This window comes from Pituophis catenifer, unplaced genomic scaffold (assembly GCF_029215685.1).
Source record: "Pituophis catenifer annectens isolate HBS135680 unplaced genomic scaffold, rPitCat1.0.hap2 SCAF_3, whole genome shotgun sequence".
In the NCBI taxonomy this organism is placed as follows: domain Eukaryota; kingdom Metazoa; phylum Chordata; class Lepidosauria; order Squamata; family Colubridae; genus Pituophis; species Pituophis catenifer.
In genome coordinates, this window is record NW_027256883.1 from 205,960,731 (window position 1) to 205,973,729 (window position 12,999).

General features: G+C 46.6%; 1 protein-coding gene across 1 annotated transcript in view; it reads right to left on the bottom strand.

Annotated features, from left to right (window-relative positions):
- Positions 1 to 12,999, bottom strand: part of LAMA5 (laminin subunit alpha 5) — a 241,192-nt gene that overhangs the window by 121,296 nt on the left and 106,897 nt on the right. Inside the window, exons 10-17 of the mRNA XM_070941125.1 lie at positions 12,851 to 12,985; positions 11,665 to 11,727; positions 10,971 to 11,111; positions 8,943 to 9,080; positions 7,366 to 7,500; positions 6,255 to 6,389; positions 3,491 to 3,628; positions 1,899 to 1,951 (exon numbers count right to left, since the gene is read on the bottom strand). Coding sequence (XP_070797226.1) covers positions 1,899 to 1,951; positions 3,491 to 3,628; positions 6,255 to 6,389; positions 7,366 to 7,500; positions 8,943 to 9,080; positions 10,971 to 11,111; positions 11,665 to 11,727; positions 12,851 to 12,985 — 938 coding nt within the window. The remainder of the gene's footprint in view (positions 1 to 1,898; positions 1,952 to 3,490; positions 3,629 to 6,254; positions 6,390 to 7,365; positions 7,501 to 8,942; positions 9,081 to 10,970; positions 11,112 to 11,664; positions 11,728 to 12,850; positions 12,986 to 12,999) is intronic.

A 12,999-nucleotide genomic window follows, 5' to 3' on the forward strand; every position in this document is an offset into this window, starting at 1 on the left:
GACCTTGGGCCAGGGGTGGGTTCTAAAATTTTTTACTACCAGTTCTGTGGGCATGGCTTATTTTGTGGGCGTGGCTTAATGGTCATGTGACAATTATTTAGGATTTAGCAGAGGTACTGGTCTACCAGGCTTTTAACTGTTTGCAGAGCTGTACCGATCTACCCATTTATTTTTTGCAGGCACTGGTCTACCCATTTATTTTTGCAGGCATTGATCCACTCATGTATTTTTGCAGGCACTGGTCTACTCATTTGTTTTCTTTTAACAATGATCAGCAGTAGGGTGGTCCTTTGAAGCCCCGTGGCAAGAGTTTAAACAGTTTTTTTCCCTATAGCCATCAGCTGGGACTCAGGAGGCAGCAATAGATTGGGGGTGGGGCCAAATAAAAGGTAAAAATAATGCGGGGGAACGCGGGGGGAGGCAGAACCGGTTCGGTGACATCATATCGTCACCGCTACCGGCTCAGGAGAACTAGGCCGAACCGGGAGGAACCCACCACTGTCCTGGGCGGTGTACAACATTCAAAATCCCCAACCTAAGGATCATAACCCCTGTCCAGTGGTGGGTTCCTCCCAGTTCGGTCCGGTTCGGCCGAGCCGGTAGCGGTGATGACTAGAGGGAAAATAACTGTTTAAACTCTTGCCGCGGGGCTTCAAAGGGCCGCCCTACAGCTGATCAGTGTTAAAAGCAAACAAATGAGTCGGGTCGTAAGTGCGAGGACTGGTCGTAAGTGCGAGGGCCTTCCAGAAATGACTCTGACCAGCTAGCCACGCCCACCTAGTCACATGACCTCCAAGCCACACCCACAAAATAAGCCATGCCCACAGAACCGGTAGTAAAAAAATTTAGAACCCACCCCTGCCCCTGTCCCTTTGTGACAACAGCAACACAATCAAATCAACAGGTTCAGCTCCAGCTCCATTTGTGGTCCCCAGGCCTACTAACAAAACCTCATCTTCAGGACTTTTCAGAAAAGCAATAGGGTAGGGCCAATCATATGTCCAGGGGAATGATGTTCCATAGGGAAGGGGCCACCACTGAGAAGGCCCTTTTTTGAAGACCCAACAGATATATATCCAGATATATATCCTTCATAGATGGGGCCTGCACCATAGCCTGCTTTCTTGTCCTGGTGGGCCATGTGGATGTAATGGAAAACAGGTGGTTTTTCAAACCTGGTCCCAACCTATGTATCAACCAGCTGATAACCAGCACCTTGAATTGAATTCTAATGTAACCTACCGGATCTCCTGCATGGATTGCCCCTGTATCTGTACAGGGCAGATGGGTAGGGAGCTAACCACCAGATTGCAAGCACACGAGGGAGTGGTCAGATGAGGAGATCCGAACTCATTGGTAGCCTCCCATTGCAATGAACAAGGGCATGCATTCAATTTTGCAGCTACTAAGATTGTTGGCTGAGCAGGTACAAAGATAGCCGGGAAAATGATTGGAATCTGGGAAATGGGTCTCTTATCAGTCAACAGGTAAATGCTGATTTATCAGATACTTAAGGAGCTGAGGACTTGGCAGCACAAGGAAACAACAGCCAAACACTTAACAGCTGGCCATCAACATACCAGTCACTCAATAGGAAGCCACATCCAATCAGATACCACACAAATACGAGGTGCAGAATAGCCCAAAGCACACACACTGGTAGAGAGAAGTTCCCTGAGGATGAGTTCCAGCATCAGGACATCTGGTCCTGATGACTGACCTAGATTGGATCCTCCATTTTGAACTGTACCTGGTAGCAGATTGGCAGCCATTTTGCAGCTCCCACAAAAGAGGAAAACCATCTTAAGTTCACTTTGCATTCAAACCTCATAGCGTGTCAACTAATAAGGTATGAATAAGCAAGTATCCACACTCAGTTCAGTATTCACGAGACATACCTCGGGTAGAGAATGATCTTCATGTACAAGCCCTGCAGGATTGCAAGATCCCACTGAAACAAACAAGCACAGATCAGAGAAAACATAAAAAAAAAAGAAAAGAAAGTACTTGTCACACACTGTTCCTAGAAAGGTACATGAGCTATTTATTGCCAAGGACTTGGCAGAATAACTAATGGTTTACATTTGCTGCCAAGAAGAAAACCGGTTTCAAGGATAAAAAAAAAAATCACATCGAACTAATGCAAAAAGCAAAAAAAAAAATTACTATGTTCCAAAAATATTGAATAAAGCGCTCGGCTACCAAAGTGAGAATTTTATGTGGTTTTTAATTTCAGCACTATAAACAGTGTTTCTCAATCTTGGCAGCTAGAAGATAGATGAACTTCAACTCCCAGAATTCTCCAACTAGCCTGCGCCAGCATGTTAATGTGTAGACTTCAACTCCCAGAATTCCCCTGCCGGTATGCCAGCTTGAAAATGTGTGGACTTCAGCTCCCAGAATTCCTCTGCTGGCATGTCAGCTTGAAAATGTGTAGACTTCAACTCCCAGAATTCCCCAGCCAGCATGTCAGCTTGAAAATGTGTGGACTTCAACTCCCAGAATTCCCCTGCCAGCATGTCAGCTTGAAAATGTGTGGACTTCAACTCCCAGAATTCCCCAGCCAGCATGTCAGCTTGAAAATGTGTAGACTTCAACTCCCAGAATTCCCCAGCCAGCATGTCAGCTTGAAAATGTGTGGACTTCAACTCCCAGAATTCCCCAGCCAGCATGTCAGCTTGAAAATGTATGGACTTCAACTCCCAGAATTCCCCTGCTGGCATGTCAGCTTGAAAATGTGTAGACTTCAACTCCCAGAATTCCCCAGCCAGCATGTCAGCTTGAAAATGTGTAGACTTCAACTCCCAGAATTCCCCAGCCAGCATGTCAGCTTGAAAATGTGTAGACTTCAACTCCCAGAATTCCCCAGCCAGCATGTCAGCTTGAAAATGTGTGGACTTCAACTCCCAGAATTCCCCAGCCAGCATGTCAGCTTGAAAATGTGTGGACTTCAACTCCCAGAATTCCCCTGCTGGCATGTCATCTTGAAAATGTGTAGACTTCAACTCCCAGAATTCCCCTGCCAGCATGTCAGCTTGAAAATGTATGGACTTCAACTCCCAGAATTCCCCTGCTGGCATGTCAGCTTGAAAATGTGTGAACATCAACTCCCAGAATTCCCCAGCCAGCATGTCAGCTTGAAAATGTGTGGACTTCAACTCCCAGAATTCCCCTGCCAGCATGTCAGCTTGAAAATGTATGGACTTCAACTCCCAGAATTCCCCTGCTGGCATGTCAGCTTGAAAATGTGTGAACATCAACTCCCAGAATTCCCCTGCCAGCATGCCTGCTGGGGAATTCTGGGAGTTGAAGTCCACACATCTTCAAGCTGCCATGTTGCGAAACACCATAAAGACTATGAATAAATCCATTTTAAAACAAGGTTAGCAACACGGCCTGGTATAGTAATAGATATTCTAATAGCCCAACATTTAGATTAACCCTGAATCTTGAAACAAGATTTTAACTCTATATGGAGCATTGTGATTACCTTGACAGTCTGGGAATCCATAGGCCCCGGGAATGCAAGCATCACAGCGCAGCCCACTTACTCTGGGACGGCAAGTACATTGACCAGTTTCTTGATCGCAGGTATCATAAAGAGCACCTTCTATGGAGCAGAGACAAGCTGGAAAAAAATGCAGAAACATTACCCGTGGAGCCTAGAGGGGATGCAATCAATTAATCCCATCAACAGCATTTTGCAAGCAATTGCAAAACATTTACAAATGAACTTCAAAGATTTTATCTATCACTGAATTTATTTTTATCCTGTAAAAAAATAGCAAAGTGTTCATACCATAACAATAGCACTTAAGAGTTATATACGGCTTCATAGTGATTTTCAGCCCTTTCTAAGCGGTTTACAGAGTCAGTCTATTGCCCCCAACAATCTGGGTCCTCATTTTTACTGACCTTGGAAGGATGGAACGTTGAGTCAACTTTCAGCCAGTCAGGATCGAACTCCTGACTGTAGGTAGAATTAGCCTGCAATACTATATTCTAACCACTGTGCCACCACAGTGCTCTTATTATCCTGACGTTTCTCTGATGAAAAACATATCATCAGACAACTTACATATGTCCTCAACTTACATATGTCCTCAACTTACAACCATTCATTTAGTGACCGTTTGATGTTACAATGGCACTGAAAAAAATGACTGATGGCCATTTTTCACACGACTGTTGCAGCATCCCCATGGTCACGTGATCAAAATTTGGACACTTGGCAACTGGCCAGAGTCACTTAACAATTGTGTTACTAACTATTAGCAAGCTGTATATAAATTATGATTATCTTAAATTATCTTCTCTTTAAGGGTGTAGCAGATTCCCCGATCACACAATCAATCAGAACAGAGCTGGAAGGGACCTTGGAGGTCTTCTAGTCCAACCCCCTGCTCAAGCAGGAGAGCCTGTAGCATTTCAGGTAGATGGCGGTCCAGTCTCTTCTAAAAGCACCCATAACTTTTGAAGGCAAGCTGTTCCACAGATTAATTGTCCTCACTGTTAAGAAGTTTCTCCTTAGTTCTAGGTTGCTTCTCTCCTTTATTAGTTTCCATCCATTATTTCTTGCCTTGCCTTTTGGTGCTTTGGAAAATAGGCTGACCCCCTCTTCTTTGCGGCAGCCCCTCAAATACTGGAATACTGCTATCATGTCACCTCCTAGTCCTTCTTTTCTCTAGTTTAGTTTAGTTCAGTTTATTTATACTTATATGCCGCCCTTCTCCTGAAGGACTCGGGGCGGCTCACAAAGATAAAACAATAAAACAGTAAAATTACGACTAAAATACTCAATTAAAATCCCCAAAAGATTAGTTAAAACTCCCATCAGATCAGCAAATTTGTTGGAAAAGCCATGTCTTCAGGTCAACGCGGAAAGAGCGGAGGTCGGGGGCCATCCGGAGCCCAGTGGGTAAACCATTCCAGAGGGTCGGTGCGCCCACAGAGAACGCCCTCATCCTGGGTGCCATCAGCTGACATTGTCTGGCCGATGGGACCCAGAGGAGGGCAATCCTATGTGAGCGCACTGGGCGGTTGGAGGCAGGCAGAAGGTGATCCTGCAAGTACCCCGGGCCCAGGCCATGAAGGGCTTTATAGGTAAGTACCAGCACTCTGAAGGACCACCGGTAACCAGTGCAGCTCGCGCAGGACAGGTGTAATACGGGAGTAACGGGAAGCCCCCGTAACAACCCGCGCGGCCGCATTCTGGACCAGTTGGAGCCTCCGGGTGCACCACAAGGGCAGCCCCATGTAGAGGGCATTGCAGTAATCCAAATGAGAGATGACGAGAGCATGGGAGACTGTACGGAGGGCATCCCTGTCTAGGAAAGGGCGCAACTGGTGCACCAGGCGAACCTGTGCAAAAGCCCCCCTTGTCACGGCTGTCAGATGATCGACCAAGGACAGCCGCGAATCCAGGAGGACGTCTAGATTGCGAGCCTTTTCAGAGGGAGTGAATAACTTCCCCTCCCATCCGAAGTGATGGGGGCACTAGACCATGAGATGCCAGTATCCACAGCCACTCTGTCTTGGAGGGGTTGAGTCTGAGCCTGTTCCTACCCATCCAGACCTGCACCGCCTCCAGGCACTTAGACATCACGGAAAGGGCATCCCTAGGTTGGTCTGGGGTGGAGATGTAAAGCTGGGTATCATCGGCATACTGATGATACCTCACCCCGAAACTACAAATGATCTCACCCAGCGGCTTCATATAGATGTTAAAGAGCAAGGGGGAGAGAACCGACCCGAGGCACCCCGCAAGTGAGGGGCCTCGGGGAGGATCTCTGTCCCACCGCCCAGACAAACTGCGTGCGACCCGAGAGGTAGGAGGAGAACCACCGTAAAACGGTGCCCCGTATCCCCAACCCCCCCCCCCCCCGAGTCACCGCAGAAGGATACCATGGTCGATGGTATCAAAAGCTGCTGAGAGGTCAAATAGGACCAGGATGGAGGAATAACCCCCATCCCGGGCTCACCAGAGATCATTCACCAGGGCGACCAATGCCGTCTCTAGACTGGCCATAACCAATTCCTGCAACTGTTCTTCATATGTTTTTGTCTCCAGAAGCTTGATCATCTTAATTACTCTTCTTTGCACTTTTCCCAAAGTCTCAACAAAACAAGGATTAAAGTAATCAGGATAAATATAATCTACTGAAAACTTAAGTGTAGCAGTGCAGAACCTTGCAATACGGAACAAGGTGCATTCTCTACATCCAAAAGCAGGCTGAAACTGACCGATATCTCACCTGTGCAAGAAGGGAACCCATAGAAGCCTGGAGCACAGTGATTGCACCTTTGTCCAACATAATTGGAATGGCAGTTGCATTGACCAATGGAGTTGCAATTGCTGTCCACCGAGCCCCGAAGGTCACACGAACAAGCTGTAAGAGGAAGGAACATAATACATGCTGGGAAGGCGAATTAAATAATAGGAATATCTGTTTTGTTTTGTATCTCTAGAGCAGTGTTGGCGAACCTTTTTGGCACTGAGTGCCGAAACAGGGGAGCGCGTGGGCGTGCACAGGGGAACGCCAGAAACCAGAATGCATATGCGTGCGGGAACCTGAGCTTCCGGTTTCATGCATGTTGCCAGTCACCTGGTCTTCCGGTTTCTGGCATGCATGCGTGTGCGAAGACCAGCTGGCCGGCACGCATGTGCATGCGGGAACCTGGAAGAGCAACGGACGACGGTTGGCCTGCCCAGAGAGATGGCTCTGCGTGCCACTTCCGGCACGCATGCCATAGGTTCGCCGTCATTGCTCTAGAGTAAACCATGCAATGAAATAAAATTAAGTGTCCCAAAAGGCAGCCATCTACTGATCTATAGAGCACATGGGATAGTTTTGGACCAATCAATCTCTCTCAGCCCATCCCACTTCACAAAGGGGTTGTTATGGGACACAACTGAGAAGTTTCCCTATAAGCAGGAGGTGGGGATAATACAGTTAGCCCTCGACTTACGACCACAACTGAGCACCAAATTTCTGTTGCTAAGCAAGACCTTTGTTAGGTGATTTTTGCCTCATTTTACAACAAGTTAAGTGAATCGCTGTAGTTGTTCAGTTGTAACACAGCTGTGAATCTGGTTTCCCTGTTGACTTTGCTTGTCAGAAGATCACAAAAGGTGATCCCAGAACCCTGGGACACTGCAACAGTCATAAATAAATTTCCCAAGTGTCCAAATTACAATTATGCGACCAGAGAGATGTTGTGACAGTTGTAAGTGCGAAGACTGGTTGTAAGTAATTTATTTTCCAGCACTGTTGTAACTTCAAATGGTCACTAAAAGAAGTGGTCATAAACCAAGGACTTCCTGTAATGGATGTTTTCTATGAGTCCTTTCTCGTACTGATATACCTTGGCAGTGAGGGTAGGAGTGATATCCAAAACTGCACTGATCACAATGAGGTCCGCCATATTCAGGTCTGCAGTAGCATTTTCCAGAAGCATCACAGCCGTCGGGCAAGGTCCCAATAGCACTGCAGCCACAAACTTTAACAGGAAAAAAAGAAGATTTTAGGTTTCAAACCTCATGACCTTAGTGAGAAAATTAACCTACTGTAGAAGTTCAGTATTTGTCAATACGAGCCTGAAAGCTCACCGAGTTAAGTAACTGGGATTCTTGTCAACAAAGGATCAACCAGACTAGCAAAATAAGATTTTACCTCCATCACCATATACCGTACTCAAAAATGTGTATTATTTTATTTATTTGCCATGTTTCCCTGAAAATAAGACAGGATCTTATTTTCTATTGAACCCCAAAATAAGGGTGTGGCCTTATTATCGGGGGGGGGGTGGGGGGTCTTATTATTTTGGGGGTGGAGGAGGCAGCGAGCGTGGGACTGGATGTCCCGTCGCTGCCATCGCCCCCCCTCCCTGTTCTTCATGCCAACCAAGTGGCTGGCCGGCACTGCCCTGGCGTGTCCCGCTGCCGCCTCGTGGAGCAGGACTCTGCAAAGTTTATTGTGCCGTTGTACGCACAAACTGCAGCACCACTGCAAGCTTCATCATACCAGCACAGCTGATATCCTGCAGCTCACAGCTGCACCGGTATGTCAAACCTCGCGGCAGTCCTGCCATTCATGCATGCAATGGCACAACAAGCCTTGTAGAGTCCTGCTCTACGAGGAAGAGGCGGTGGCAGTGCAGCGAGTCTCACAAAGACTCATTTCTGGCATTTCTGGCAGGCAGCAGGTGGGGCGGACGAGAAGCAAGACGTGCATCTTACCAAAAATCAGGTGCCTCGCTTAATGACCACAATGACTTAGGCCATAATTCTGGACTCAACTGTGATCATAAGTCAAGGACTACCTGCATTTGACTTCACTGTCTATTCCTGCTTGGCATAACACCTATGTGCCAATTGCCCATAGTTAGAACAGAGAAGAGCAACAAAGATGATGAGGAGACTGGAGGCTAAAACATATATGGAAAGGTTGCTGGAATTGGGTATCTCCAGTTTAGAGGAGGAGGAGCAGGAGCAGGAGCAGGAGCAGGAGGAGGAGGAGGAGGAGGAGGAGGAGGAGGAGGAGGAGGAGGAGGAGGAGGAGGAGGAGGAGGAGGAGGAGGAGGAGGAGGAGGAGGAAGTGGTGTTCCAATATCTCAGGGGCTGCCACAAAGAAGAGGGAGTCAAGCTATTCTCCAAAGCACCTGAGGGTAGGACAAGAAGCAATGGGTGGAAACTAATCAAGGAGAGAAGCAACCTAGAACTAAGGATAAATTTTCTAACAGTGAGAACAATTAATCAGTGGAACAACTTGCCTCCAGAAGTTGTGAATGCTCCAACCCTGGAAGTTTTTAAGAAGAGACTGGGTAACCATTTGTCTGAAATGGTATAGGATTTCCTGCCTCAGCAGGGAGCTGGACTAGAAGACCTCTAAGGTCCCTTCCAACACTGTTATTCTGTTACTCTTCCATATTTGACAACTCACGTTGACATAGCGGGTAGTTGAAATAGCCAGGAGCACACGAGTTGCATAAGTATCCTTGAAACCCAGTTCGGCACAGACACTGTCCAGTTTCGTTGTCGCAGGTACCTTCGTAGAATCCAGGCCCCGAGCATTGGCAAGCTGTGAGAGGGGAGATTAAACATTTTAGGACCATAATTACAGACCATAATTGTCTCTACACAATAGCATTAGCATTTAGACTTATATACCGCTTCACAGTGCTTTACAGCCCACTCTAAGCGGTATAGAATCAGCATATTGCCTCTAACACTCTGTTGTGGCCCGTCAGCGGCCTGTGCAGATTGCAGCTGATTCCGACAACGAGGAGGCTGGTGTGGTGCTGCGCCAGCAGCCTGTGCAGCTGGCACTCGATTCGGACAGTGAGGAGGCTGGAGAAGATGTGGTGCCAGAGGCAGGGATTCAGCCAGGGCCTCCAGAACCTCCAGAAGCTCCTTTAAGTGAAGAGGACGAAGAGGAGGAGCCTCTTCTCAATGCACGGGCGCGCAGAGCTGCCAAAAGGCAGGAGTGGCTCCTCAGTAGGAGGTTGGGGCTGATTGGCCACTCCCTTAGCCTATTTAAGAAGGAATGCCGCTTGCAACAAGCTGTAGAGAACAACTTTAGTTCACTCTCTTTCATGTCTGCAAAATTGCTTCTGGGCTTTCTGCCAACTCTAGTAAGACTGTGATTACCTTATCTTAGAAATCTGGTTGATAAAGACTAAATTATTTGAGTAAAATAAGCTTTGTATAGAGTTTGTGTGTGCTGCGTTCTTTGGGGTCCGTAGCTGGGGCAGAACACAATCTGGGTCCTCATTTTACCGCCCTTGGAAGGATAGAAGGTTGATTCAACCTTCTGGAGTCGGTCAGAATCAAACTCCTAGCAGTGGGCAGAGTCAGCCTGCAATACTGCATTGTTCCCACTGTGCCACCACAGCTGATTAATATCAATAATCTCAAGGCAGTCAATATATTACAAAGAGTTTCCACCACGAGACAAGAAATCAGAACTTCTTTGTCTTCCACTATAAGTTGACATGAACAGAGTATACATGCTAAAACAAAGCAGAGGTAGCCCTTGACTTATAATCTTTCACTTAGTGACCATTTCAAGTTACAACGGCACTGAAGAAAGTGACTTATGACCATTTTTCACACTTGCAACCATTGTAGAATCCTCACGGCAACGTGATCCAAATTTGGATGCTTGGCTACCGGCTCAAATTTCTGACCGTTGCAGTGTCCCCGGGGTCATGTGATCCCCTTTTGCGACCTTCTGACCGAGCAAGTTAATGGGGAAGCCAGATTCACTTAACAACCTGTTATTCATTTAACAATGGCAGTGATTCACTTAACAACTAAGGCCAGAAAGGTGGTAACATGGGGTAAAAACTCACTTAATGACTGTCTTGCTTAGCAATCGAAAATTTAGGCTCAGTTGCGATTATAAGGACAGTTTGAGGACATTGTCTACAAATTTAATGAACATAGAACACTGCATTTATTTTCTATCAATGCCTAAAACTTTGCCCTGTCACATCTGGATCAGTGGTGAAATCCAAATTTTTTACTACCAGTTCTGTGGGCGTGGCTTGGTGGGAGTGGCAGGGGAAGGATATTGCAAAATCTCCATTCCCACCCCACTCCAGGGGAAGGATACTGCAAAATCTGCATTCCCACCCCACAACTGGGGGAAGGATACTGCAAAATCTCCATTCCCACCCCACTCCTGGGGGAAGGATATTGCAAAATCTCCATTCCCACCCCACTCCAGGGGAAGGATACTACAAAATCTCCATTCTCACCCCACTCTGGGGCTAGCCAGAGGTGGTATTTGCCAGTTCTCTGAACTACTCAAAATTTCCACTACCAGTTCTCCAGAACCTGCTGGATTTTACCACTGATCTGGATCCTACCATTTCTCTTCCTTCCTTCAACCATCCTTCAAAAACTAGTTTTCCCAGGAAACCATTTCATGATCTTTACATCACTGGTTAGGCTAGGGTTTACTCACGTTGGCAATTTGGTCCGTAGTAGCCAGGTACACACTGATCACACTGCGTCCCTTGGAAGTTTGGTTTACACAAACACAACCCACTTTGAGCATCTTTCCTGCAGGTGTTGCCTCTTGTTCCGGCAACGTTGCAGTCACAGTCTGGAAAACAGGTACAAAGGTGGAACCATCAGGCAGGGTTTGTGTGAAGCTGAGAAGAATCCTGACTTCTGGTGAAATCCTGCTAGTGTCAGGTTTCGAGGTCGTCTCAAATAAATTGCATTTCAAACAAAGTCTTTGAAGGAAAACTCTTGTTTATTAAGCACGACATTTTAAACCCGGCTCCATCGAAGCCAACACTGACTTCCAGACCCCAAACCCTCCCTTTCCGTTCCCTACTCCCCTGCACTCATTGGCCATCTTCCAAGTCATTCTACCCCTAATCTACTGCTCCAGCTCAAAGGAATTTCCCCCTCCCATCCCATCTCCTAGAGGATATTATCTCCAGGGAAAATAAGTAGGTGAAAAGTCAAACTTCCCTTTCCAGACACCTCCGCTCCTCCTTCTTATGTCAGCACTAGAGTAAATGCAGCTTAAAGTGCTGACAGCTAGGATGTCAGGATTCGATCCTGATTCTATATCCTAAAGAAACCATCGCTTTACTACGTAGGTAGCATGAGAATTTCAAAAAGTGAAAATAAAATCAAAAGCTTACTTATTATCTGCCCAGCTGGAAGGACCTGTTCTCCAGTAGCATTGTAAGATAAAATTGAGATCGCTATATGAAAGAAAAGACAACACAAAAATTAATCCTATGTAATGAGAAAGTTGGTTAGTAGTTAAGCACTAGACTAAAATAAATCCAATTCTCCATAAATATAGGTGGCCCTCGACTTACAATCCTTTGTTTAGTGATGGAAGTTACAATGGCGCTGAAAAAAAAGTTACTTATGACGTGTTCTGACCTGGCTCCCAAACACGACAAACCATCTGTAGTTAAATAAATGTTCCCTTTATTAGGAGCGTCAGTAGCCCTGGTAAAAAGTCTTTCTCTCTCACACACACACAGCAGGCTAACAAGTCTGTCCGGCAGGGAGATGGATTCCGTCCCAAGGATCGGCCCATAGATTTCCACTGCTCTCCTCTCCTCTGCCTTCTGTGCATCTACGCATCAGGCACTGGACCCAGCTGTTCCTCCTCTTCCTCATCAGCCACCTCCAGACTTGGGGGGCTGTTGACTCTCCATCTGAGGGCTGATGGACGGCCCAGGCTCCGCCTCTGTCTCTCTCTCTCTCTGCCAGCTCCATTCCCTTTTCCCCCTCGGAGCTCTCAGGTTGCCTTGATGCTGGCCCTGACTCCCACACCGCCTCCTCATCTGAGTTGGCTGCTAGAGGGGCTGGCGGTTGACAAGCTACAACATGACCGTTTTTCACACTTATGACCGTTGCAGCATCCCTGTGATCACATGATCAAAATGTGGATTCTTGGCAACTGGCTTGTATTTATGATGGTTACCATATGCCAAGTCATGCGATCATCTTTTGCAACCTTCTTACAAGCAAAGTCAATGGGGAAGCCAGATTTACAGTACTTAACAATTATGGCATGAAAAGTGGTAAAAACCGGGCAAAACTCATTTCACAACCGCCTTGCGTAGCAACAGACATTTTGGGTTCAATAGTGGTCATAAGTCGAGGTCTACCTTACACTCCAATTTGGATCCCAAAATATCAGCTGCACTTGGAAATCCATTATTTCTTTCCATGAAATAGCTTAGCCTCATATTGACCCTCCTGAAGACTTCACAATTTCATAGCTGATCAGAAAGATTCCAACACCCCAAGAGAGGTAGGCATTCAAGAGTTATGGGACCAGTGCTTAGTTCCGAGACTAATACTTACGGTAGCAATGGGGGAAGTTCACATAATTGTCTGCACAAGCATCGCAATGTTCTCCTGAGTAGTTTGGCTTGCAATAGCAGCGGCCAGTGAAATCTTCACAAGTGCCATCGGTAAAGTCCGAGTCACAGTTGCAGCCTAAAAGGAGAGAT